This window comes from Salminus brasiliensis, chromosome 15, assembly GCF_030463535.1.
Source record: "Salminus brasiliensis chromosome 15, fSalBra1.hap2, whole genome shotgun sequence".
Lineage (NCBI taxonomy): Eukaryota > Metazoa > Chordata > Actinopteri > Characiformes > Bryconidae > Salminus > Salminus brasiliensis.
The window spans coordinates 25,393,024-25,416,802 of NC_132892.1; the positions used below are offsets into that span (position 1 = coordinate 25,393,024).

At 41.7% G+C, this 23,779-nt stretch overlaps 1 protein-coding gene across 2 annotated transcripts; it reads right to left on the bottom strand.

The window, feature by feature from the left end:
• Window positions 1–6,077: 6,077 nt before the first annotated feature.
• Window positions 6,078–23,274, bottom strand: pnpla4 (patatin-like phospholipase domain containing 4). Of its 2 annotated transcripts, XM_072657743.1 has the most exons (7): window positions 23,202–23,274; window positions 19,731–19,920; window positions 18,081–18,175; window positions 13,979–14,114; window positions 10,334–10,399; window positions 8,305–8,457; window positions 6,078–7,347 (listed from the first exon to the last, which is right to left on the bottom strand). In XM_072657743.1, the coding sequence occupies exons 2-7, from the start codon at window positions 19,908–19,910 to the stop codon at window positions 7,216–7,218; spliced, it is 762 nt and encodes a 253-aa protein (XP_072513844.1). In that variant the 5' UTR covers window positions 19,911–19,920; window positions 23,202–23,274; the 3' UTR covers window positions 6,078–7,215. The 2 variants fall into 2 exon arrangements, with proteins under 2 accessions (XP_072513844.1, XP_072513845.1); XM_072657744.1 differs by lacking the exon at window positions 10,334–10,399.
• Between the last annotated feature and the right edge of the window lie 505 nt (window positions 23,275–23,779).

The window sequence follows — 23,779 nt, forward strand, 5'->3', positions numbered from 1 at the left end:
TACTTTTGGTCATGGCTGTGGGCCCTGTTTATGTGTTGGCTCCATCTCTGCTGGGAACAATGCATGACATGCAGCGTTACGCAAGAATTGGCATGTGTTGCTCTTGTCAGAAAGTGGAATTGACCCCGATTACACCTGGTCACTTCACGAGGCTAGGATCTGGACTGTATCCTGAAGAGATTTCGGCCGCATGCATCAACACCGGGTAGTTGAATACGTCTCTGGTTAGTCAGACTGAAATCAGATTGCTGTGTGGGACGGAATATGCAAATTTGCTCATTGTACGGCAATTATTACTGGTGTTTGGGTTGTACTGGGAGGGGTTTTGGTTGTTGAAAGAGTCTTCTAGAGACGATTGTGTTCACACTGCTGTAACATGTGGCTTAAATGCGTCTCAGGCCTCCTCCTGAAGTGGTTCTGAAGAGTCTTGGGTGTGTTCACACTTGCATTTTTGTGTGGCTTGGACACACTTTTCACATGCAAGCATGTAGACTGAAATAGTAGAGTAATGTATTTACATGCATATGACTGATTATGCAGCTTTATGCTGTTCTCGTAAGCAGGTTCCTGCCTGTTTTGTTGTTTTGAGTTACACAGTGAGCTTTTAATAAGACTATTTATTATAAAAAATTCTGTATTTTTATAATGTTGAATTCTCTACTCAACTAAAAATGGACACTTTATCATATTACAGAACATTTTTAGGCACACCTTGTTTTTGTATCAACCCAAATTTTACATGTTGTGAAGCTACATGCCTTTTAATTAAATTAATTGTGCATTTAACTCAAATTAGATTTAATTTGAGTTAAATGAGTTAAATGCACACATTTCATTGGTGTAGAACCAGTGCACACATTTGAATCATGAGAACTCAAGGTTAGATGGGGTTCACATTGTTGTAGGCAATGCTGTGTGCAAAGCAGTGCATTCATACATTCATCTACGCGCAAGGTGCACTTTGTTAGCCGTTGGCGTGAAGAACTACAGGGTGGGCTACATCTGACATTTACAGTGTTTCCCTTCATGAACAAACGCTGGCGAAGTTGCCGAGTCCTAACCTTTCGCTAGATCCCTTCGGCTTGGCCACATTTTGTGGAACTAAATGGATATTGCACATATGCTGGAGGATAAAGTTCAGGATGGAGTATAGCAGCCTGCTATCTTCCTTTTCGTTTTTTTTTTAAAACAATTTTTAAACCACACACTCGATATCCTACAGCTCGTTTCTGTGGGGTGCCATTACGAAGTCAAGTGAACATGCGCGTTGGGAAGGTTCCAGAAAAGCAGGCCCACCGGTGTGTCTTGTGCTATTAAAGCTATGTTTCCTCCAGTGGAAAGAAAGAGCAGCACTAAAAGTCTCAGCCAGGGAATCTCTAGCCCCAGGTGCATGAATTATGAGTTGGCCAAACTGGGTGAAGCTCATTATATTACAAAAAAAAGACAGTTGGAGGCCTTGTTTAGAGGCCTGTTCTGTGAGTGCAAATTCAGTTCCGCCAGGGTTTACCGCGCAAGAAACTTTCAGAAGGGAGAAGCTGAACTTCTGCTTCTTGCTTTAAGTGTTTATCACCTCAGGTTCCATTCAGTTCACATTCTGGTTTGTAGTTTAGGCCTAAGTTTAATCCCTGACCGGGAAACTGACCCTTAGGGCCTGTTTACACCTGCCATTAATATATATTTTTGGGGGGATTGGATCACGCTCGAATTTCACTTGTCCACAACAAAAGCCAAGTGTAGACACCCTCAAGATTGGATTGTGATCAGATCACTCAAACCACACTCGGAGGTGCAGGATTCAGTACAGGTGTAAACGGATTGTTTTCTGTGATTGGATTTCTTCAGACAAACGGAAATACGTCATTTTTACTGTGGCTATTGGCTTCTCTCCCTATCTCCCTTGAGTTGTGTGTGTGTAAGTGTCCGTTTATGCTTATTTCCCAGTAGATTATAGTGTGTCCGTGGCTTTTTCTTATAGAGCCGTTATGGGAACACAAGAACCGTGTTGTTGAACCATCCCTGTTCCTCTAAACTAGGATCAGCTTGATGAAAAACTGTTGTTTACCGGAAGAACAACAGAAATGATGTAAAATCAGATCTCATCTGGTCACAGTGGGGATGAATTTTAATGATAAGTGGTAACAGAAGCAGGTCAAAGCATATTCATTTACTATCCAGATACAGAACGCATGATAATGCCAGGTGTAAACAGACCCTTAGACATACATGACCCTTAGACACATGAGCGTATCAGGGAATCAAGGGTATTATATAAAAAAAGAAGGTATCCCGCTTTTGTTGGAGTAACTGTCTCTTCTGTCCAGGGAAGAAGACTTTCTATTAGATTTTGGAGGAACATCGCTGTGAGGATTTGATTGCATTCAGTGAGGTCAGGATATTGGATGAGCACCACCCCCACCTCCTTCCCACTAACTTCCCAACTTATCCAAACAAAAAGTACCATATAGAGCACCATCATTCCAGAGATCACAGTTGCACTGCTCCACAGATCAATGCTGTGGCTTGCTCTTGGCATTAGGCATGGTGCCAACAGGGTCATGTTTATCTGTTCCGGAGAGTCCTATTGGCAGTACTTTTCTACAGGGATTAGAAGAGCTTTGTGTGTGTTTGTGTGCACATTCACACATCTGTGTCAGCAGCAACTTAAAGTAGCTGAATGCATTCGTTAGAAGGGGTGTCCACAAACATTTGGACACATAGTGTGCTTCAATAGAAGTTGTTTGGAAATACTTATAAAAGCATGAATCCCTTAGAATTTAACTGAGGTTATGTAAGTAGGTACTACCCATTTCTGCTAATGACCGCTGTGTTTAAACATGGCCTGTGCTTCACAATGACCCAACGAGCTCATGGCTTGACTAATGGCTGGGCTTGACCGTATCGCATGTTTTAAGACTAATGTTCATATCATGCAATGGCACCGATCCATGGTGCAAATTCATCCGTCAGCATCAGGTTAATGGTGCTCAGTAAATAATATGCGGCTCTTGTCTAATGGAGACTAATTTGAGCTGCTGCAGTGTTTCTTCATAGCTTGCGATGAGCTCTGAGGAATCAGAAGGGGACCTAGTCACCCACAGTGACATATGCTCCGCAGCAGAAAAATAGAAAAATGGGCCTATGAACAGCGGCGCTGATAATAAACCAGCACACTATTTATTCTGTCTACTTAAATACACAACCCAGCATGTCCAAATGTATCCAGACATCTCCTCTAATTCGTGAATTCTGCTCCTTAAGGTGCATCCGTTACTGACGCAGGTGTTCAGTTGTGGCGAAACAGCTTGAATAATCTCCATAGAAAAGTCTAAAATTCAATTAGATTCGATTGGATTAGATTCAACTTCATTGTCATTGACAAAGTACAAGCACAAGCCAGTGAAATGCAGTTAGCATCTAACCAGGAGTGCAAAGTAGTGATCATATTAATAAAAGTGCGATTGAGGTGCAAATTGAGCAGAATGGCGTGGCGAGTGGAATAAGTGCAGGTAATGTGAGCAGATGGCAGAAGTCTAAAGTAAACAAGTGCAAATTAGTCTGGACTGAAGTATAAAGCAGGCAGGTAAGGGATATAGACGGAGCTAAAGCATCATTATGGAGCATTTTTTGCCTTAAAATAACAGCTTCACAATCACTGTGATGCTCTACTGACTTGTAACAGGGAGAATAGCGCCTCTATATAATAGCGTGCCGAGCCTAGAGAAGAAACGCTGCTAACTGCGCTATGTAACTCTAGTGAAGCTGGAAAGTAAAATGAGTAATGCTGCGTGTGTAACCCAAAATATATTTGTGTAAAATCAAGTAATATTACCCTCCGGCCTCAGTCCACAAGCTTCTTTCACTTTCATGGCTGTTCTGTATCTCCCAGCTTGTCCAAAAAGGCATGTAAAGTGTGTGTAAACTTTCAGTGATGGCTCAAAGTGTGAATTACACTCCTCGACTGTAGGGGGAGCCCAGGAGCAAATGGAGCGAATGCAGTCAGTATATATGAAATTAAACTACAGACACAGTGCCTAGTGACCTACAGACCGGTGAAGCAAAAAGCAATTATGGGGGGGATTGGTGCTATTGGGAAGGTTGTTGAACTTGACAGCAAAGTGAAAGAGGCCATTGTACAGCCTTCCACAGAGCTCCTTAACAGCAGAAGTGAAAGCAGCCAGGGGTTCAGATGGGAACCGTTGTTGATGATGCTCTCTATTATTTGTTGTAAGTTCTGGGCACCCCTGATAGTTTGGGCAGTCACCACCTGCTGGAAGGCCTTCTGTTCAAAGATGGTGGAATTGCTGTTCCAGAAAGATATACAGTTTGGTATAGTGCCAGATGTTCACCAGTATCTGGGGAGACAGGTGAGCTTCCCTCTGCCTCCTTAAGAACTAGAGCCAATTCTGTATCTTCTAGTCCAGCACGGAGGCGTTAGGGCTCCAGGGGAGGTCCTCAGAGGTGTGGATCTAGACACTTAAAACTGGACACATGGTCCACCTCAGCTCCATTAATCCAGCTTGGGGTGTGTACATAATCTCTCTTGGTCCACTGGAAGTTCTCTAAATGTTCACTGAGAGGTTTTTACTGGCACACCATTGAGCCAGATGCTGCACCTCCTCTCTTTAGACAGTTTCACCATTGTTGCTGATCAGGCCAACCTCTATACCCAACCGTGGGTGTACTCAGATCTGCGGCACGAAAGTATTTAGAATGATGGTGGAGGAGGTGATCACTGATCATTGTGCCTAATGGCAAGTGTTGGCTACAAGGGTATGTATCTAGCAGTGGAAATACATTCTCCACTGCTCTGGAATGATGGAGCTCCATCTAGTCTAGAAGCTTCCAAAGCTGGAGAAACAATGGGAGCCTTAACAACCATCCAAGCAAGACCTGGAACACCACCGAACCTGCCATCCTTAGCTTCATCTTTTAGAAAGGAGAACATCAAGCTCCACTTCACATCAGATCTGAAAACATCCACAGGTGTTTCTGGCCATGCGTCCACTGAGATAACTCAACACCGGACTCAAAGGATGTGAACCCACATAAGAAGTTCTTACTGAAAAAAGGAAAGAGATGAACATCTGCAAATCAAACACAGAAGCTGCTGACCACACCAGTGCTGAGTCCAGACCTCTAGAACCATTGCTATGTGTTGCATTCATGCCTTTATTCATCAAAACAGCCACAGATACTGAACTGGATCATCTGTGGTGTAGTGAGGATGCTTATTTGCTTATTGGAGCAGCCTTTTAAGATGCATGAGTAATGCAATTTAGCCAATATAACAATAACGATTACCCAGCGAAATATTGTCCAGCTCTAATTGACTTTGAGGAGGATAAATGACTTTATGGAAGGCTGCTTGAAACCGAGTGGAAAGCTAATGTGTGTCTTCTCATCTTTCTCGTTCCTCTGCTGTCGGAGCACACATACTTCCCCAGGGAAGTGCAACTCTTTCCAGCCACAACTGGCTAGAAACGATGGTAACATGGCAAGGCCGAGCAAAACGGCTGCCCTGAGAGGTTAGATGACTCCCAGAGTTTAAACGCCTTCTCTAGTTTTTAGGCTTCAAACGCTTGTTCTCCACGCTCGTCCGCAAGGAGCAGCACACACTAGACTTATGTAATGTGTTGCCTCATGGAAGACTGGTGTTTGACTTTCTGAAGGGGTCAGTTTGGATGGATACATGAAAGAGGTGTACAGAGTATGACTCACATCCTTTACAACTTATAATCCAGTGAATTCTAACGTTCTGTGTCTTTATGTACTGTAGGTGAGATTCATGGAATTAGACGTTTAAACACGTGAACATTTGACCTTCATCTGAACAAAATTGAGAGAGGTAATCTAACTAAACACAAAAATAAAGAAATTAATTACTAAAAATTACTAATTACTAAAAAACTCAAAATACTAAAAAAACTCAATATTGATCTGTTCAATTGTTTTAAACAACCATATGGAAAATGTACATGATTTGCTCTTCGGCTCCCCCTACAGGGACCTTGGGAAGTGTAATTTCAAAGTCTACAAACTGTAGCAGCGAGGATCTTGTGTTTAGGGGCAGTTTTAAGTCAGACAGCATTTACGTTACAACATTTCTGTATTGTGACCTCAAGTGTTTAGCACCCCTGCGTGTGTGTGTGTGGGGGGTCTCCTTTTATAATCATGAGTTAAGCCAGCAATAGTGAGCAAGTGTACTTGTACAGGTTTACTACTGAAAGCTGCCTTAGGGGAGTGTGGTGAGTGTTTGTGCTGAGTCTAAACTTTGCAGTGCTAAATTTTGTTTTGCACTTTATGTTGCATAATGGTATTACAGTACATAAGGCTGTAGGACCAATTTGAAACTGTACGCCAAATGAATCAGTATATAAGCCTGCACTAACACAGAGACACGACACCAAAATTAGGTCAAATTTTATTGCGTTTTTCCAAATGGGATTGTTTGGAGATCTATCTCTGAAGGTGTCCTCATCTAGGTTTCTGTCACCCATGGACTGTTCAACGTCTTTGGCACTTGCTGCAGGCATGCTGCTAACGTTTGCGGCAGCTGTTGTCTGGGACTTGGCTTTCAGGCTGTCAGATACAGAACACTATTCAGCTCTTGGATGTTTTTTGTGTTTGACCAGAGGAATGTCTGCCTTTTGTAAAATATGCTTGCCATTGCTCTGCCTAAGTGTTATGCTGGAACCAAAACTTGGAGTCGATTAATTTGACGCAAATTGGTACTCAGTCAGTACCTTTCAAAGTGCTGACTTCGGTACCCAACCCTACCCATCAATTCACTCATGTTATATATAAATTTATATATATATTAGCTATATTTTTACACCTCTACATCCACTACACTTTGCACTTCAGACCAATTACATTTTTGCCCAAACTAGTACTTTAATGTACTAGTACTTCAACGACCCTTAGTCTGAGTCAGTTTCCAAATAAACTGTTGTGTGCTTTATATAAAAAAAGATTGATAGGGTTAAAAAAATATAAACAGGTCTTTTACAGCAGCAATTTCATTTCAGAATAAATTAGATTACAGATTTACCTTTGATTACAGTCCATTTAAAATAAAATATGTCCTCATGAACATTTTATAAAACTCCTCTTTAAAATGCTTATTTCAAAGTGCAGAGTAGTTCAGGCCTGTGAAACAGATGCTTCAGCACCCTTGTACCCGACAAAAACACTAAAACAAGACACTAAGGCTTATTACTGCGTCCAGCCCTCAGTCCTCAGAAAGCGCAGAGCATCCTCATAACCTTCCTGGTGTACTGCTTGCATTCTGGGCAGCGGTGGAGGGAACAAGGCCTGGTTCAGTCTTTTGATGTTATCTCTGGAACACTGCGAGAAGAGAATCAAAGAAAAGGAAAAGATAAAAGTGCTGTTCCTCAGTACGAACACTACTACACTGCGCTGTGAGGAGACATTTAGCTCCTCAGTCTGTTTCTAATCCAGATGAGCATGTTCTTCTGTCAGTTTGCAATATCAGACAGGTTTAGTGCTATCTTTAGGGATAATGCTGAACCTCCCACACCTTATTCCCCTTGTTGCATTGTCTGCAATCATCAGTTCCCAAACCTTTTGGAGAAGCCCTGAAATTATTATTTACAAGGAAATCTACAGAGGAAGCTATATATATATATATATATATATATATATATATATATATATATATATATATATATACACACACATACACACACACACACACATACATACATACATACATACATACATGCATACAGCATTTCTTACTAGAAGCTATGTATCCAAATGGCTAATGGCAGGTGTGGGCTAATGGAGCATAAATCCCCTCAGCATTGAGCTGTGGAGCAGTGGAACTGTGTCCTCTGGAATGATGGATAGTGCTCCATCCAATACTTTTAAGATGAGTTGGGGAGTTGGGGGTGGGGTGGGGTGGTGATCATCCAACTTCTTGACCTCACGAACGCTCTTGTCACTGAATGCAATCATTGCAACATTACTTTCATTAAAAGCTCAGGTGTATCCTAATGTTTGAAGGACAGAATTCCTACTAACATTCATACAAAGGGGTTTGATCAGTCCTCTAGCCCTTGATCAATGGTCAGTTTCAGACCACAGGGCCACTGTCTGCTGGATGTTGGAGTTAGCTGACTTTTCAGATATTAAAATCTTACTACTGGCTGCGTACCTCACTTAAATATGATTACTGAAAATATAATACAGAAAAATATAATTAATGAACAGTAAAGCAAAAAAATCTGACTTCTAAAGATTAAACCGTTTTCCAAAACTGCTGTTTGAGAAAAAACTCACTATAACAGTCATGTTAGCCAGTCTGAGGTGCAGCTTCCTGTGGCCGCTGTGACGTGGGCAGATGTCTTGTGATCCGCTGAATGGGGACACTGTGATGGTACGTCCCACAGGAAGGATGGGAAGACTGTCCGTAAAACCTCCGTCTATCCATTTCTATTGCAGTAAAACATGAAAGCATGTTTGATATAATGGTTAATGGTGTGAGAACCACAAATACTAGTAGTGAATACTGTTTCATAATTGTTTCAAACACTTAGCATACTTAAACATTGAGTTTTGAGGCAAAGTCACAGATAGGGTTTCCTTCTTATCACTTCCATTACGTTTATGTTTGTATTGGCAGTGCTGCACAGTAGAACGGTGCACCACCCTATTGAATCAGCTAAACCTTCCTGCAGGCTCATGGAAGTCACATGGGGGTTTTGATTTGCTTGACCTGCCAGGAAATGGGCGGTTATCTCCAAGGCTAAGTTCCCACAGCAGGTAAAGTAGCCTAAATCTGATTTTTAAAATAAGATCTGATTTGTTTAGGCTGTTCACTGATCTTTTTACAGTTCACGCTCCTAAACTGACACAAATGTGCAAAAAGGCAATGCTTCACATGAAGTTTCGGTTTCATCTTCACCAGCATCACAGGAGCTATCAAATAGTTCCAGTGGCTGACAGCTGGGCTTATCACAGAGAAAGCCTTCGAGCTCGTAATAAAAAGCATGTTATTTGGCCACTCCCACGTCTCTGGTTTGAGTCATTGGTTTCTTTAAACTTCGCTTTCAGGCTTTTTATTTTCCTCTGACACTGCAGCAGCACCTTCGTGTGGCCACTTTCTGCCATCAAAAATTCTCCAAATTCTCTGTGCTTTCTGATATTGCTTGAACAAACATCACCCCAAATATTTCTGAGGTCTGTAACCTCACTATCTCACCACTGAAGACCTCCATCACTGGTGGTGACCTTTTTTCCTTCGCCACAATGAATGTCGAGTTGGACTGATGTGGAAGTTGCAGGAATTCCAACCTGGCTGTTCAGACTGTTAAAAGTATGAGATCCTTAAGGAACATCTGGAGGTTCTTCCATTTGAAACTGTGGAAGAACCTCTTAAGGTGCTTTGAGGAACCTTCAAGAAAAGGTTTTTGACAAAAAAAAGTTCCTTGAAGGTTCCTCAAAGCACCTTAAGTGGCTCCTCCACAGTTTCAAACTGAAGAACCTCCAAACGTTCCTCCAGAATCAGATTTCAATACTATACAAGATTGGATTGAGGCCAGTCTTTTACCTGCTGTGTGAATTTAGCCAATTATTATTTTTTTAGTTTTCCAGATCCTCATCTCAACTTCTACAATTCCCCTGAACTGTCCTTTCCGACTAACATCCTGCACTGTAGAAACCACAAGCTGAAATCACTTGTCTATCTATTTATAGTCTTCCCCTCCCTTGAGCGCATCGATTACTTTTGGTTTCAGACTGCTTAGAGAAGGCCATGGTTGCCAAGTCTTGGGAATTTGATTCGGCTGACTGTTCGTAATTAAGAGCTGGTGGCATGACTCAGGCCTGATCTGCTAATCAAGATCTGAGACAAATAAATTATTAGCCTATGCAAAGGCTGGGATGCCCCACCCCACTTTCAGCGCTGGACATAGTACAACACTCTACAGTCACAATATGTCTGGCAGAACCTTTGAATGTGTGAAAATATAACATTTGTATTCTCCTTGAAAATAACCTGTTTCACTCGCTGACAAATGACAACTTCCTAAACTAACAGCTTTATCCTGAGTCCGTACTTAAATGTCGCCCAACATCAGTTATACTGGAAAATCCCCCACTGGTCCCCCGGTGTCATATTAACAGCCTTACTCTGACAGACGGAGGTACAAGCTGAACTCCTAAAGTGCAGTGCCCATATCCACTGCCCATACATCTGAAAAATAGCCCGGAATAGGCTGTTCCAGAGCCAGGCGCTATGAATCACTCACACACACACACAGAGCTGGTATTTAGAGTTGAAAGACTCAAGTACACTTGAGCCCATTACCTGGCCTTGGAATTCCACTGGCTTCATTCCAGCATAAACGGGCACAAAACTACTGGCCAAAAGGACCTTCAAGAACAATATAAATATGAGGCATAAATCAGAGTAGGAAATCAAGGGCTGGGGAGAAGAGGTGGTGGGTAAAGCAAGAGAGAATATATGACAACAGGTAAAAAAGGACAGAAAAGAAGAGGGAGAGCGCAACTGAGAAGACAGAAACAGGACACCTGGAAAAAGATGCATCATAAGAGAGCAAAAGTGAATAGTAGCATTTCACAAAGTAGAATTTAACACTAATGAATAAAAAAATGAATATTAAAATTTGCATAAAATCAAATGTTGTACACATTTTCTCTTCATGTTCAAATTCCAAAATGTACCCGTCCCCTCCCAATCCATTGACTCCATTGCTTTTGTCATGCCACAAAAACCAACCTATTCACATATACAGTGTACACACCATGCCAGCCTACAGCAGTTTAGCCCCAACCATGTTCATGCTGAAGCTATAAGGAGTGTTTCAATCTGGACTGCGTTTTGAATGAGGCACGGCTCAGGGAAGCCAACCAGAACAGAGCTCATTTACAATTCAGTCTTAAGAGCTTTTTACAAGGCAAGCAACAACTGCACTTCCCCAAATCATTTTCAATGGAAGGCAGGTGTTTAACTCCAAGTTGTCTACTGGTCTGATGGATGGGGGTTAGCTAGTTAATTTTGTGGTCACCATGGTTACCATGCAAGAGGCACACACTATTTTCCACACACTCTTAAAAATAAAGGTCCTTCAAAGGGTATGGGTCTATGAGGGATGCCTTAGAAGAACCACTTTTGGTTTCATGCAGAACCAGGTCTGAGTGAGATGTGAGTGTAAAGAACATTTACATTGGCAAAGAACCTTGAAAAGAACATCAATCTGTTCTACAAACTCTATTACATCCCTGCTACAAATGTGGTTCTTTATGGAACCAAAAGTGGGTCCTCCAGGACAGGAGTGGGCAATGAGGGCAGCACAGTTAGCTGACTTCCCTGCTCTAACAGTCCTGCCAAACCTGGCAGTAAACAGGTGAGCTGAATCAGGTGTGCTTGAGCAGAAAAGGCCACCCCCTGTTCAAAGGCATTGCTTATAAAGCCATGTGAAGCACCTTTATCATTTTTGGAGTTCTAAACATTCACGTTATGTGCAAGCATGGAGCTTTTGTAATTGCCGGGTTGGCTCTCTCTTGTCGCCTAGCTCTCCTTCTACAGGTGTACCTGCTTAGCCTCATGACTCACGTGAGGACCACTGACCAATGAGGATGCTGGATAAAGTAATTGGAGGAGGAGCCTACCCTTTAAAGGCAGGAGCTAAGACAGCTGGCAAAAAGGTAATGGCTACTATGTGTGCTGAGCTGTGGTTTGAGGTTTGGTCAGGTCATGGCTGTTGGGACTACTTTAGGTGTGCTGGTCTTCCTGCACATTCTCTAACTCTGTTTTATTAGTGTTTGGAGCTCTTTAAGTGTTTAGGGTGTGCTTTCTCTTGGGTATTTTCCACTTTGTTTGAGAGTTGATCACTCTTTTGTTGGAGTTTGCTTTAGCTGGGTGATTTCAGTACACTCCCAGCTTAGTTTACAGGAGATGGTGTATAGCATGCCAATACTTTACAGCAAAGGCCTGATCAATTTTGCCACTTGGGGTTTCAAACAGGTAAGAAGTGCTTCTATACATTCCATGCCACTGTTCCTTAAGCTGGAGGGTGGCACCATCTCATGTGGTTTTGATTATTGGTCAGGGGGGTTCAGAGTAAATGGCTTTAGTTACATTTAAGTACATCTTGCCACAGAAGATGAGTATGTTTTGTTGGCTTGCTTGGTGTCATGTGTGGTTCTAGATAACATCAGTTTTGTTGTATGTGATGAGTAGCATTAATCTCTTAAGCTGCAACACAAAGGATTAGTTAAATCTTGTTAAATGTTGGTACACAAATCAAAAGGGGGGAAAATAAGACCATGGGATGTGGAGGTCTGGTACAACTGCTAACTAAATATTTAGTGTGCGGTATGTGGGTTAAACCTAGTAAAGTTGTGTGTGTGTGTGGGTTTTTTTTTTTTTTTTTTTTTTAAACTAGTTTCAGTATGATCATACTGACTAAGGGTTAAGCTGAGTTGTTGTATGTGTGATTAATAAAGCTAATTCCTCATGTATTTCCCTTAATTCAAACTTTAAAATGGCCCTTGCTCACATCTAGGGTGCAGTGAGGTCATCAACACTGCAGTAAGGAGGGGATGTGGGTCCCCTCCCTTTTTAACTGCCAAATGAAAAGCTCCTTAAATAAGCTGCAATGCAAATGACCAGTTAAATCTTGTTCTATTAAATGTTTGATACACAAAACCCGCATAGGATATGGACACACTGAAACCAAAGCTATCCAACAGACAAACCTCACTTGGTTTGGTTACCTGGCTTGGTGAGAGCCTGTTTTGTGAAATGCCCTTCAAACAGTGAGGCATGGGGGAGGAGGGAACTACCAACTGACCCCCACAAAATGATGAAATCGATGGCTGTCAACTCTTGTCAAATCCACAAGTCATTCAATGTAACATTATTCCTCATGTGATTGCTTGTAGAACAGGGAGCACATCATTGATTTGGTCTCAATCACCTCAGATCTGGAAGCCATTCTTTGTTAAGGAGTAACTGCTAGAAAAAAAGCATGGTGTAACTTTATATAAGCAGTTTCTTATTCCTACATTTAGAGTCTAAATCAATACCACAGTTCTACCACAATTTGTCCCAACCTTGATAAGTGATTGGCTCTAAAGGAAATATTTATCAAGAGTGGCATAGAAGAACAATTTTTGTAAAAGACATGAAGGTAAATCTTCAATTTCTTTCAGCTTTTATAAGATTATTCACAAATCTCTTACAAAACTAATTCTACGGTGTTGCTTAAATAATCCTTTGAAGCATATTTTACAAATGCAATGTAAAATATAATTGCCATAGTGTCTAATGTTTATTACATTCCCTTACTATTAGCTGATATAATGCAAAATGGAGTTCAATAAATACAACCTCCAAATATCAGTTAAACCCAAACAGCTGTCCAATGGCAACATGTTTTTTTTTGTATGGTCATTGTGTATCCTTAACATAACCCCTGCATTTCAGTACACTATACAAATTAGATTGATTACTGAAGGAGGAAGATTCTTCAGTATAACCATAAACTATCAGCTAGATGGTTGAACCTTGGGCACAACTGGGTTTTCCAACAGGACAGTACCTCAATACACCAAATTGGGGGGTTGTGGAATGGATAAAGCAGGCTAACATTAAGCTTTTGGATGGCCTTCCCAAAGTCTTGACCCTAGCTTGAGGATCATGGGATCACTAACTACATATTAAGTGTGCTGTAAGTAACAGAAAAAAAGGTTAAAACTAGTAACAATGGTGTAAACTCATTCTGAAAGCCATCATGGAAAGGCCAATGATAACATTACATAATGAGTGTAGGTAAATGTCCCACCTTAACTGTACTTCAAAATCCTTATTGAAATCCTGCAGAAATTCCTCTACTATAACTATAAGGGTTTTTGTTTTAGAACTAGCTTATGTTTAATGACTACCATCATACTGACTCTTCTAAGGGTTAAGCTGAGGTGTGAGTACCTTAATGAGTTCGTCTCTAGAGGTGAAGCTGGACACAATGTTGTTCTTGCCCGTCTTGGAGTTGGTTATGGAAATGTGGAGGCGCTCGTTGGCTAACAGGTGGGCATCGGCGGGGAGAATGTCTTCTATGCCGTCTCTGGAGTCCAACAGCAAGACAGATGCTCGTTTGTCATCTCTGCATAATTAACAACCTCGGCAGACAAGAAATTTTCCCAAACACTGTCTCATAATTGCACAATCTGTTTGGCCGAGTCACTCAGGTAACAACACAAGAGGCGTCGATTCAGCCTGAGATTCACTTTTAAAGATTTTTTTCTCCAGACGGACGGCAGCATCTATTTCTTACGAGCAGTACTTTTACGATTGAGGCCACTGCAGTGCTGGGCAGTATGTTGTCTTGTACTGGTTTACAGGCAGAGGGGTCACACATTTATAATTTCACTTTCATTTTATTTATAGATTTAAAAAAAAAAACATAGTTAAGCAGTGTCACTCAGTGCCCCCCTGTCTTAAGTGTTGGCTAACATCAGGCAATTGTTGATTTGGCTTCTGGTGATGCCACAGCCATCCATGGCAAGTCTAAATAAGTACAGCTGACCTTGCACTCTCTCTCTGGGAGGGAACTTCACCCAAAGCTCAGTTTTTGTATGAAATAAAAATGACCAGTTTATTGAAATCAGCTGCTATTGCTTACTATAATAGACATGTCCCAAATCCAATATGGTTGTTTTTCTCAAATGTCACTGCATCTTCTGAATTACAAGGTCAATAATGAGTTAAAATGAGTATTATAATATTATTTAGACTTTATCAGTTTCAGTGTATTACGGTACTTTCATATTTTATTTATTTTGCCAGTAAAATTGAAAACTTGATTAATTGCCTTTTTAAGAAACTATTCTATTAGAACCGGTAGGCCTGTCTTTATATTAACATTGGCTCCCTTTACTACTTATACATACATTTAACCACAAAAGTGTAAACTTTTTTTTACTAAAAAATAAACAGGTAAACCTGTCACCCCTGCTTTCTTTAAAACAGACCTTTTGAAAGTTTATGAACTGAACCTCAGAAAGCAAAGAAAAATGTGTTTAAGATTTAGTTTTACCTCCTTTCATCCTTTCATTTCTCAACATTATTGTAGCATGTTCAGAAAGTGTGTGTGTGTGTAGAGCGAGAGCGCGAGCGTAAGAGAGAGTTAAACAGCCGCTTTGGTTACTTGCTGAGGTGAGACTCCGCTGGTTGACGCTCTCTCACAAAGAAGGACTGCTAACCTGGCTAGGCTGCCTCTCCTCCGTAATCGTGAGTTTGCCAGCAGAAATGAGTGGGTTTACTTTGAATCAGGTGGGGGTCCTCCAGGAGCATTTGTGTACTAGCTTAGTATCTCTAGCAACACTATGCTAAGCATTTGAGCTGTTTGTGATGCATCTAAATTACGCAGCTCTAAATGTTGTTCTGACAGATTGTAGGCTGTAAGTACCATGTACTGTCACACCGCCCAGCACTACTACAACCCGGCTTCAACAAGTGTTCTTAGAGTGTTCTTAATTACAATTCTAAATACTGAAAATACTAAATACAGTAAGTGCACGTTCTTGCATGCTGATTACCGTGTATAGTACTTTGACAGGTTCTCTTATTTTTGAAAAAGGAAAAAAGTTTGATTAAAATGATGTATATCGGGTTTGTAAGACATTCCTTTTAATTCAGTACCACTATTTATGTAAACTCCAGGGGTCCAGGTCACTGTAGAGTTTGGGCACAGTCCAGTTTTTCTTTTTTGGGGGAGGGGGGCCTCCTTAAAAAACAGCAAGGCGTTTAATATCATACCACGCCTTTCTGCGCCTGTATCTGTATCTCCTATTGCTGCGACGGCTATGACACATTTGAGCATTGGAATGGCACTATCTTTGAAACATTCAAGGCTCATTCTCGCAGGCCCAGGGACAGCTTTTTCTCCAGCATCTCTGCTTCCTCTGACAGGCCTAATACGACTTCAGCTGGAGATACACTTGTGGTGCCCCCGAAACAGCAACGGTGATTCATATTTCATGTGGAGATGAAATGGACACGTTCTGGAGGGTGTGCATCAATTTACCTCAAGGTCAAGGCAGCCTTGTTTTCCTTCTCTCTCTCGCTCGCTCTCTCCCTGTCTCACAAACACACACACAATTATCTCGTAACTGCATAGCGTCAATCCTCCGCACCCAAGGACATTTGCTCCTACTGAACCATCAGCCTGTTTCTTGCTCCTGTTCTTCGACAGAGTCTCGCGCACACACACCCACACCCACACACCTGCTCGACATTTATTCGCCCCACGGTTCTGGAAAATCCACTGTGCCAAAAAGCTGGGTAAGGGAAAAAACGTATAGCCGCAGAGGTGCGAATGTGAGTTTCATTGGGCCGATTAAGTTAATTTACAGGCATATTCATCTGTTTTACGAGCCAGGCTCTGCCAGCAGGGGGAAAACATGCATAATAATGGATGCACAATAAACGGAGGCTGACCGCCCATTTTGCCATTAAACTTCAAGGACCCAGAAACACAAAGGTGTTTAGACAGCCTGGCTTGGCTTGGAGCACTATGGTGCACCTTGAGGTGATGAAGTGTACACTGAAGGCTACTACAATGAGGGGCAGTCCATGAAAAGTGCAGGTACACTGATCAGCCATAACATTAGCACCACCTGCCTAATACGGAGTGGGTCCCTCTTGTGCTGCAAAAGCATATCTGAACATCTGACATTTTTTTATTTATTTACAGCATTTAGCAGACGCTCTTATCCAGAGCGACTTACAAGGTTACTTGTATTACAGAGGTGGGCCAATGTAGTGTTAGGAGTCTTGCCCAAGGACTCCTATTGGTGTAGCACAGCATAGTCACCCACACCGGGATTCGAACCCTGGTCTCCCACATGGTGTTATTGTAACTCAATGGCAGGTAGTGGGGTTATCTGTTGTGCCACACCAACCATGGACATGGTTTTCAGACATGGACTCCACAAGACCTCTGAAGGCGACCCGTGGCATCTGGCACCAAGACAGTAGCAGATCCTTGAGGTCCTGTAAGGTGTGAGGTGGGGCCTCCATGAATCACATCAATGAGCCTTAGGGGCCCATTGCCTTGTAGATGGTTCACCGGTTGTCCGTTCCTGGAGCACTTTTGGTAGGTACCACCGCTGCATACCAGAAAAATCCCACAAGACCGTCGTCTAGCCATCACAATTTGATCCTTAGTAAAGATTATCTGGTCTTTTGGTCCCTAAGGCTCAGATTATTATGCCTGTCCATCTTCCCCACTTTTAACACATCACCTTTAAGAACTGACTGTTCACTTTCTTTGACAGACGCCACTGTGAGATGAAGTTGAGTCTCACCCTCAAATAACAGGAGTTTCCAAAACTGAATTCAAAAAACGACTGAAATAATAAGGGAAACCTACTAACCAACCAAGACCTGGTAGAACACCAGAACCGACCCATCATATAAACCATTCCTACAGGTTTTTATCTCCAAGAAACAGTAGAAAAAAGCTCCACTCCACTCCACTCCACTCCACAAAACAGGCCTGTCCATCCTTCCACCCACAGGGTTCAACACTAAACTCAACACCATGGATCTGATGGGATGTGGAGATGATCAACAAGCCTCAAGACTGCTGGTCTTCTTACAATAACTGTCCAAACATACAACAAATGGACACACCTGTGGGCCTAAAAACATTGACCAAAGCTAAAACCTACAAATTAAGATGCCTAAGTGAACCTAAGTAATTTGACAGAACCTTTAATTACAATGGTGAGGTTTTTAAAACGTAATACGGTGTTACGGCTATGCCACTGCATCCTATCTGGCTATGGTAGGTGCAGTATAGTGTATTTCAATACAGCGTTTTACTGTGTACTGTGCTTTTGCTATGGGCTAGGAGCTTTCCATTCCTGCCCCTTGATTGCACCTCTGAGTGCTTTCAAAATGCACTCTGTTTTGAGGGGCTAAGATTGCTGAAAGGGCTTTAGGTTGGGTTCACATATTCTTTTACCTCTTACCAAAAGTCTGTACAATCCCTAACACCTGCTATCAGGAACAATCCTCACTTTACCTGAGCTCCAGCATGAAGTCATATCGTGGGGTCAGGGCACCCAAGGTCTGTCTTCTGACGTTGCTGGCAAACATGTAGGTGAACTCTTTACAGTGCTGTGGAAAAACAGAGGGCAGAAAGAATCAGTTACAGCGGTATTCTAGTGCCTCAAGAAACCTTCCAATATTAATGAACTTCCTGGAGGAGCTTTTGCAACAACTACCACACATTTTCCAACTGAGTGAGCCCTAACGAACCCTGGGGTTTCCTAACTCAAAGGCCTAAAAGGGGTTATTTTTTTAGAACACACGACTTTCCAGGGTACCTCAAAGTTCTCTTGCCTTCAGAACCATAACAAGCTGGACTGAACTGGAAATTGACTGTTTGCAGTTTTCTTTGGTGCCACTGGGAATACATAGAATATTGCTTTATCCACTATATCCACAGGATATTCTGGCTCCAACTTGTGCTACTACTGTGGACCGAAAGGTGCAAGTTCAAATCCTGAGCCACGATGGTTTGCCATCAGTGGTCGGAGTCTGAGAGAGCACAACTGGCCATGCTCTTTGCAGGTGGATAGATGGCGCTCTCTCTCCCCTCATCACTCTTTAAAGCGATGTTGGCCTTCTGAGCATGCTGGCTGCCGATGCCTCTGTGCAATGCTGCAGTTTGAAAAGAGGCAGTGGCTGACCTTGCATGTATCGGAAGAGACGTTTGTTAAGTCCATACCCTTCTAGTGATAGAAGTATTGCTAGTGTTAGGTCAGTGCCAGTCAAATGGCAGTACCAAATTAGGGCAAAAAGGGCAAACATTTGACAAACAATAAATGTCTTACAACACACAACATACATATTTATTGTAGTCAGTGTTTTTTTTGTTTTACAATTATGCCACAAAAAACAGCATTTTACATAAATCCATCCATTTCAGTGCAGACTTCCTTTTGGATGTGGCTTAAAAAGGGCACTCAATCAGAAAAAGAGGTCATTTATAAGTCAGTCTTGAAGGCAGATTGAAAAACTGTTTAATTCTAAAGGTCGCAGTGAGGTTGGAATTGAATTATGACGCACACAAATGTTAAAAGTGAACCTCAAAAAAAAAAACAAAATCTAGAATAGAGGACCTTCAACTGAATCTTTCCTTATAATAGAGTAGAATATAGGCCTAATAATTGAGGCCAAAGAGCACCTGCGTCAGCATCTGCCGACTGACTTCAATTATATGTGTATGGCTATAATGCGTCCACAGGTTTTCTATTCTTTTCAGGGACAGACAGGAAAAAGCATCAAAATTACTGTCTGTGGTAATAAAGCATACACTAGCTGGGTAATACACTTACATTAGGTTAAAAAATGCCGGAGGTTTAACTGTAGGTCTACATGTTACATTACATCAATGTCATTACTTCTACATCTCTGACATTACTTCTGCCAGTGGTTCCACGACTTCAAATTCACCAGGTCCAACTAATGAACGAATGAAAGGGTCCTTTCTGAGATGACTAGGGTGTGTGGTAGCACCCCAGGACCAGGATTGAGAACCACTGACTTGTACCCTCTCATTTACACTGTAAATGTATGGCACAGGTTCGCCTGGGACAGTCTATCAAGTTCAGTTCATTTCTTCACACTTTTGCAACAGGTATATTCCATGGCCTAGGGCAAATTCTACCTCCAGCTTGTCAGGGGCTGTGACGACTACGGAGGCAGCCAAAGCTCCAGCTGAAGCCCCCGCACACGCTCTCAGGGATGCCAGCAGCCTGTCGCCATGTCTGAGGAGCGCTTCCACTGTCCCGAGATGGTAGATGCCCATAAAGCCACAGGCAGCGAACGACAAGTTCACCACTGTCATTGCTGGAACCCTGCAGAAGTGGTGTAATTACAGATTAGTCTTGCTCCTTGTGGTAGGCCCATGGGTCAGGGACATGAATGACAAATGGATTGATTTTCTGCTTACATTTGAACTTGTGCTAATTCAGAGACCCTCCCTAATAGTGTGTTTCACCCCGAGATATGTCACACTTAAAGCTGCACATTTAGCCTATTTTCCCAAATCTCCTTCCTTGAGTACTTCAGCACTTTCTTAGAAACACCTAAATCAGACTGTTAGCGAACCACTAAGCCCTTTCAATTAAGTGAATCAGAGTTGAGGACTAAATTGTGCAGTGCTGACTGGGGAAGAAAGCTTAATGTGAGCGATATTGACCTACAAGGCCCTGGTATGGAGGTTAACAGTGTTGCCTTTTCTGAGTTTAGGAAAGACCTTTCAATAGCAGCTATGCCCATTTTAAAGTAACCTTGCAACAACTAATCAGGGATATCAATAACACTGATAACAGGAACGTTTGGCAAGAGACTTCTTTATCGATCAGTGAAGTTGCTGCATAGCTAGCGACTACACAGAGACCTTTACAGAGACAACATCTCAAAGATGGATACATCTGTGGAGCCTACATCTGTGGACAATGCTGTGCCTCAGAAGTCTAATAAAGTGGGCCTTCGTCTTCTAGTAAGGTTGCAAAAAAACATTTTTTGAATTACCAAAAAAAAAAAAAAAAAAAAGCCAATTTTAAAGGTTTTGGATGAGCACCAAAATTTTAGCTTGGAATTACATGGCAAGGAGGACTCTCAGAAAATAAGGTGGGGTCCAAAGCTCTGAGATCACACTGAAAATCTGTTGTTGTTTTATCAGTAGAACCCCTGGTGTCCATAAACTCCTACAAGCTTCCTACTAATACCCTCAATTTTAGAAGAAGCCCTGGTCCTACAAGCTCCCTGCTAATACCCTAAATTTTAGAAGAAGCCCTGGTCCTACAAACTCCCAACTAATACCCTCAATTTTAGAAGAAGCCCTGGTCCTACAAACTCCCTACTAATACCCTCAATTTTAGAAGAAGCCCTGGTCCTACAAACTCCCTTCTAATACCCTCAATTTTAGAAGAAGCCCTGATCCTACAAACTCCTGACTAATACCCTCAATTTTAGAAGAAGCCCTGATCCTACAAACTCCTGACTAATACCCTCAATTTTAGAAGAAGCCCTGGTCCTACAAACTCCCTACTAATACCCTCAATTTTAGAAGAAGCCCTGGTCCTACAAGCTTCCTACTAATACCCTCAATTTTAGAAGAAGCCCTGGTCCTACAAGCTCCCTACTAATACCCTCAATTTTAGAAGAAGCCCTGGTCCTACAAGCTCCCTACTAATACCCTCAATTTTAGAAGAAGCCCTGATCCTACAAACTCCCTACTAATACCCTCAATTTTAGAAGAAGCCATGGCCCTACAAACTCCCTACTAATACCCTCAATTTTAGAATAAGCCCTGGTCCTACAAACTCCCTACTAATACCCTCAATTTTAGAAGAAGCCCTGGTCCTACAAGCTCCCTACTAATACCCTCAATTTTAGAAGAAGCCATGGCCCTACAAACTCCCTACTAATACCCTCAATTTTAGAAGAAGCCCTGATCCTACAAGCTCCCTACTAATACCCTCAATTTTAGAAGAAGCCCTGATCCTACAAACTCCCTACTAATACCCTCAATTTTAGAAGAAGCCATGGCCCTACAAACTCCCTACTAATACCCTCAATTTTAGAATAAGCCCTGGTCCTACAAACTCCCTACTAATACCCTCAATTTTAGAAGAAGCCCTGGTCCTACAAGCTCCCTACTAATACCCTCAATTTTAGAAGAAGCCCTGGTCCTACAAGCTCCCTACTAATACCCTCAATTTTAGAAGAAGCCCTGATCCTACAAACTCCCTACTAATACCCTCAATTTTAGAAGAAGCCATGGCCCTACAAACTCCCTACTAATACCCTCAATTTTAGAATAAGCCCTGGTCCTACAAACTCCCTACTAATACCCTCAATTTTAGAAGAAGCCCTGGTCCTACAAGCTCCCTACTAATACCCTCAATTTTAGAAGAAGCCATGGCCCTACAAACTCCCTACTAATACCCTCAATTTTAGAAGAAGCCCTGATCCTACAAGCTCCCTACTAATACCCTCAATTTTAGAAGAAGCCATGGCCCTACAAACTCCCTACTAATACCCTCAATTTTAGAAGAAGCCCTGATCCTACAAGCTCCCTACTAATACCCTCAATTTTAGAAGAAGCCCTGGTCCTACAAGCTCCCTACTAATACCCTCAATTTTAGAAGAAGCCATGGCCCTACAAACTCCCTACTAATACCCTCAATTTTAGAAGAAGCCCTGATCCTACAAACTCCCTACTAATACCCTCAATTTTAGAAGAAGCCCTGATCCTACAAACTCCCTACTAATACCCTCAATTTTAGAAGAAGCCCTGATCCTACAAGCTCCCTACTAATACCCTCAATTTTAGAAGAAGCCCTGATCCTACAAACTCCTGACTAATACCCTCAATTTTAGAAGAAGCCCTGGTTTCTACAAACTCCTGAGTAATACCCTTGATTACAGAAGAAACCCTGGATGAGCAGGTGTCTACAAACATTTGGACATGTTGTGGACTTTTGGTTTAAACGTACAGATCATATCCTTCAACATAACAGAATAGATGGGGGGGGTTAAGGTTTTGGATGAGCACCAAAATTTTAGCTTGGAATTACATGGCAAGGAGGGGGGTAATGGGGGGTATTTCTGGCTTCATTCACTTCATTGTGTTTCAGATTCATCTCCTTTATCTGAAACACATGTACGTCACTCACTGGCCAGTTTATGAGGTCTCCTACATTACAGGACAGAGTTTATGTATGCAGTCAGGGGAGTCTGTGTCCCCTCTGTTGTCCTGTATTTGTCAGCCCCTGTCCACCCCCATTCATCACTGGTCAGTTCCTGACCACAAGATCCCTGCTCTCCACGTGATTGTGGTTGGGGGGTCATTCTCAGCACACTGCAGTGATGGTTAACGTTAGTGTGTATGTGTGTGTGTGTGTGTGTGTGTGGTACTGGTGTATTAGGCACAGTGGTCTCACTGTAAGGTCAGCAGCTGACCGCTGAAGAAGGGCTGGGGGATAGGCGTTAACACAGACAGGCTGCAGAGTCTAATAAAGCAAGTTTAGCTAACACGGCCGGATGACTTTTATTGACGTTTATTAACTTTTTAAACGGGCAGCCTATAACATTTAATAATAACCCACTGTCAGTTAACGCCACTAACCTGTTCAGTGTAATTACACACAAACACCCAGCGCTGCTGTCAACGGCAAGCGTGTGGACGAGGACCTACTTCCTGTACGACACCTTTCACAATAAAAGTCCGCTGAAACAGGACCGGTCCAGATGCAGTTTTAATGTTTAATTCACATTTTTATTATCCGAAATAAAGTTTGAACTAGTGAGATGTTGAGTGGAACAATTTTAATTTGAAGGAAAATTATTATTATTATTATTATTATTACTATTATTATTATTATTATTATTGTTGTTGTTGTTGTTATTAATATTATTATTGTCATTAATTTTAATAATAATAATAATTTGAATAAAATAAAAAATAATTTTAATCTGTGATCATTTAGTTTTAATATATTATATATTTTTTTAGATATTATATTTTTTAATGATAAAACAATTTTACAGTGTTTAAAAAAATATCTAATCTATATCTAAACAATAAATAAATGAACATAAAAAATAATTGTGATAAAAAGTTTTTTGTTTTGTTTTGTTTGTGAATTATTACATAGTTCCCTGCATGCACATTTGGTGTAGTATGCATGCTAGTTGAAAGAGCCT

Excerpts from the sequence above, each read along its gene's own strand:
- pnpla4 (XM_072657743.1), bottom strand. The coding sequence starts at position 19,910 with ATGACAGTGGTGAACTTGTCGTTCGCTGCCTGTGGCTTTATGGGCATC. Across the intron at positions 10,400-13,978 it reads CTAGAGACGAACTCATTAAG|GTCCTTTTGGCCAGTAGTTT; the intron begins GTACTCACACCT and ends TTGTTCTTGAAG. Across the intron at positions 8,458-10,333 it reads CAGTGGAATTCCAAGGCCAG|AAATGGATAGACGGAGGTTT; the intron begins GTAATGGGCTCA and ends TTACTGCAATAG.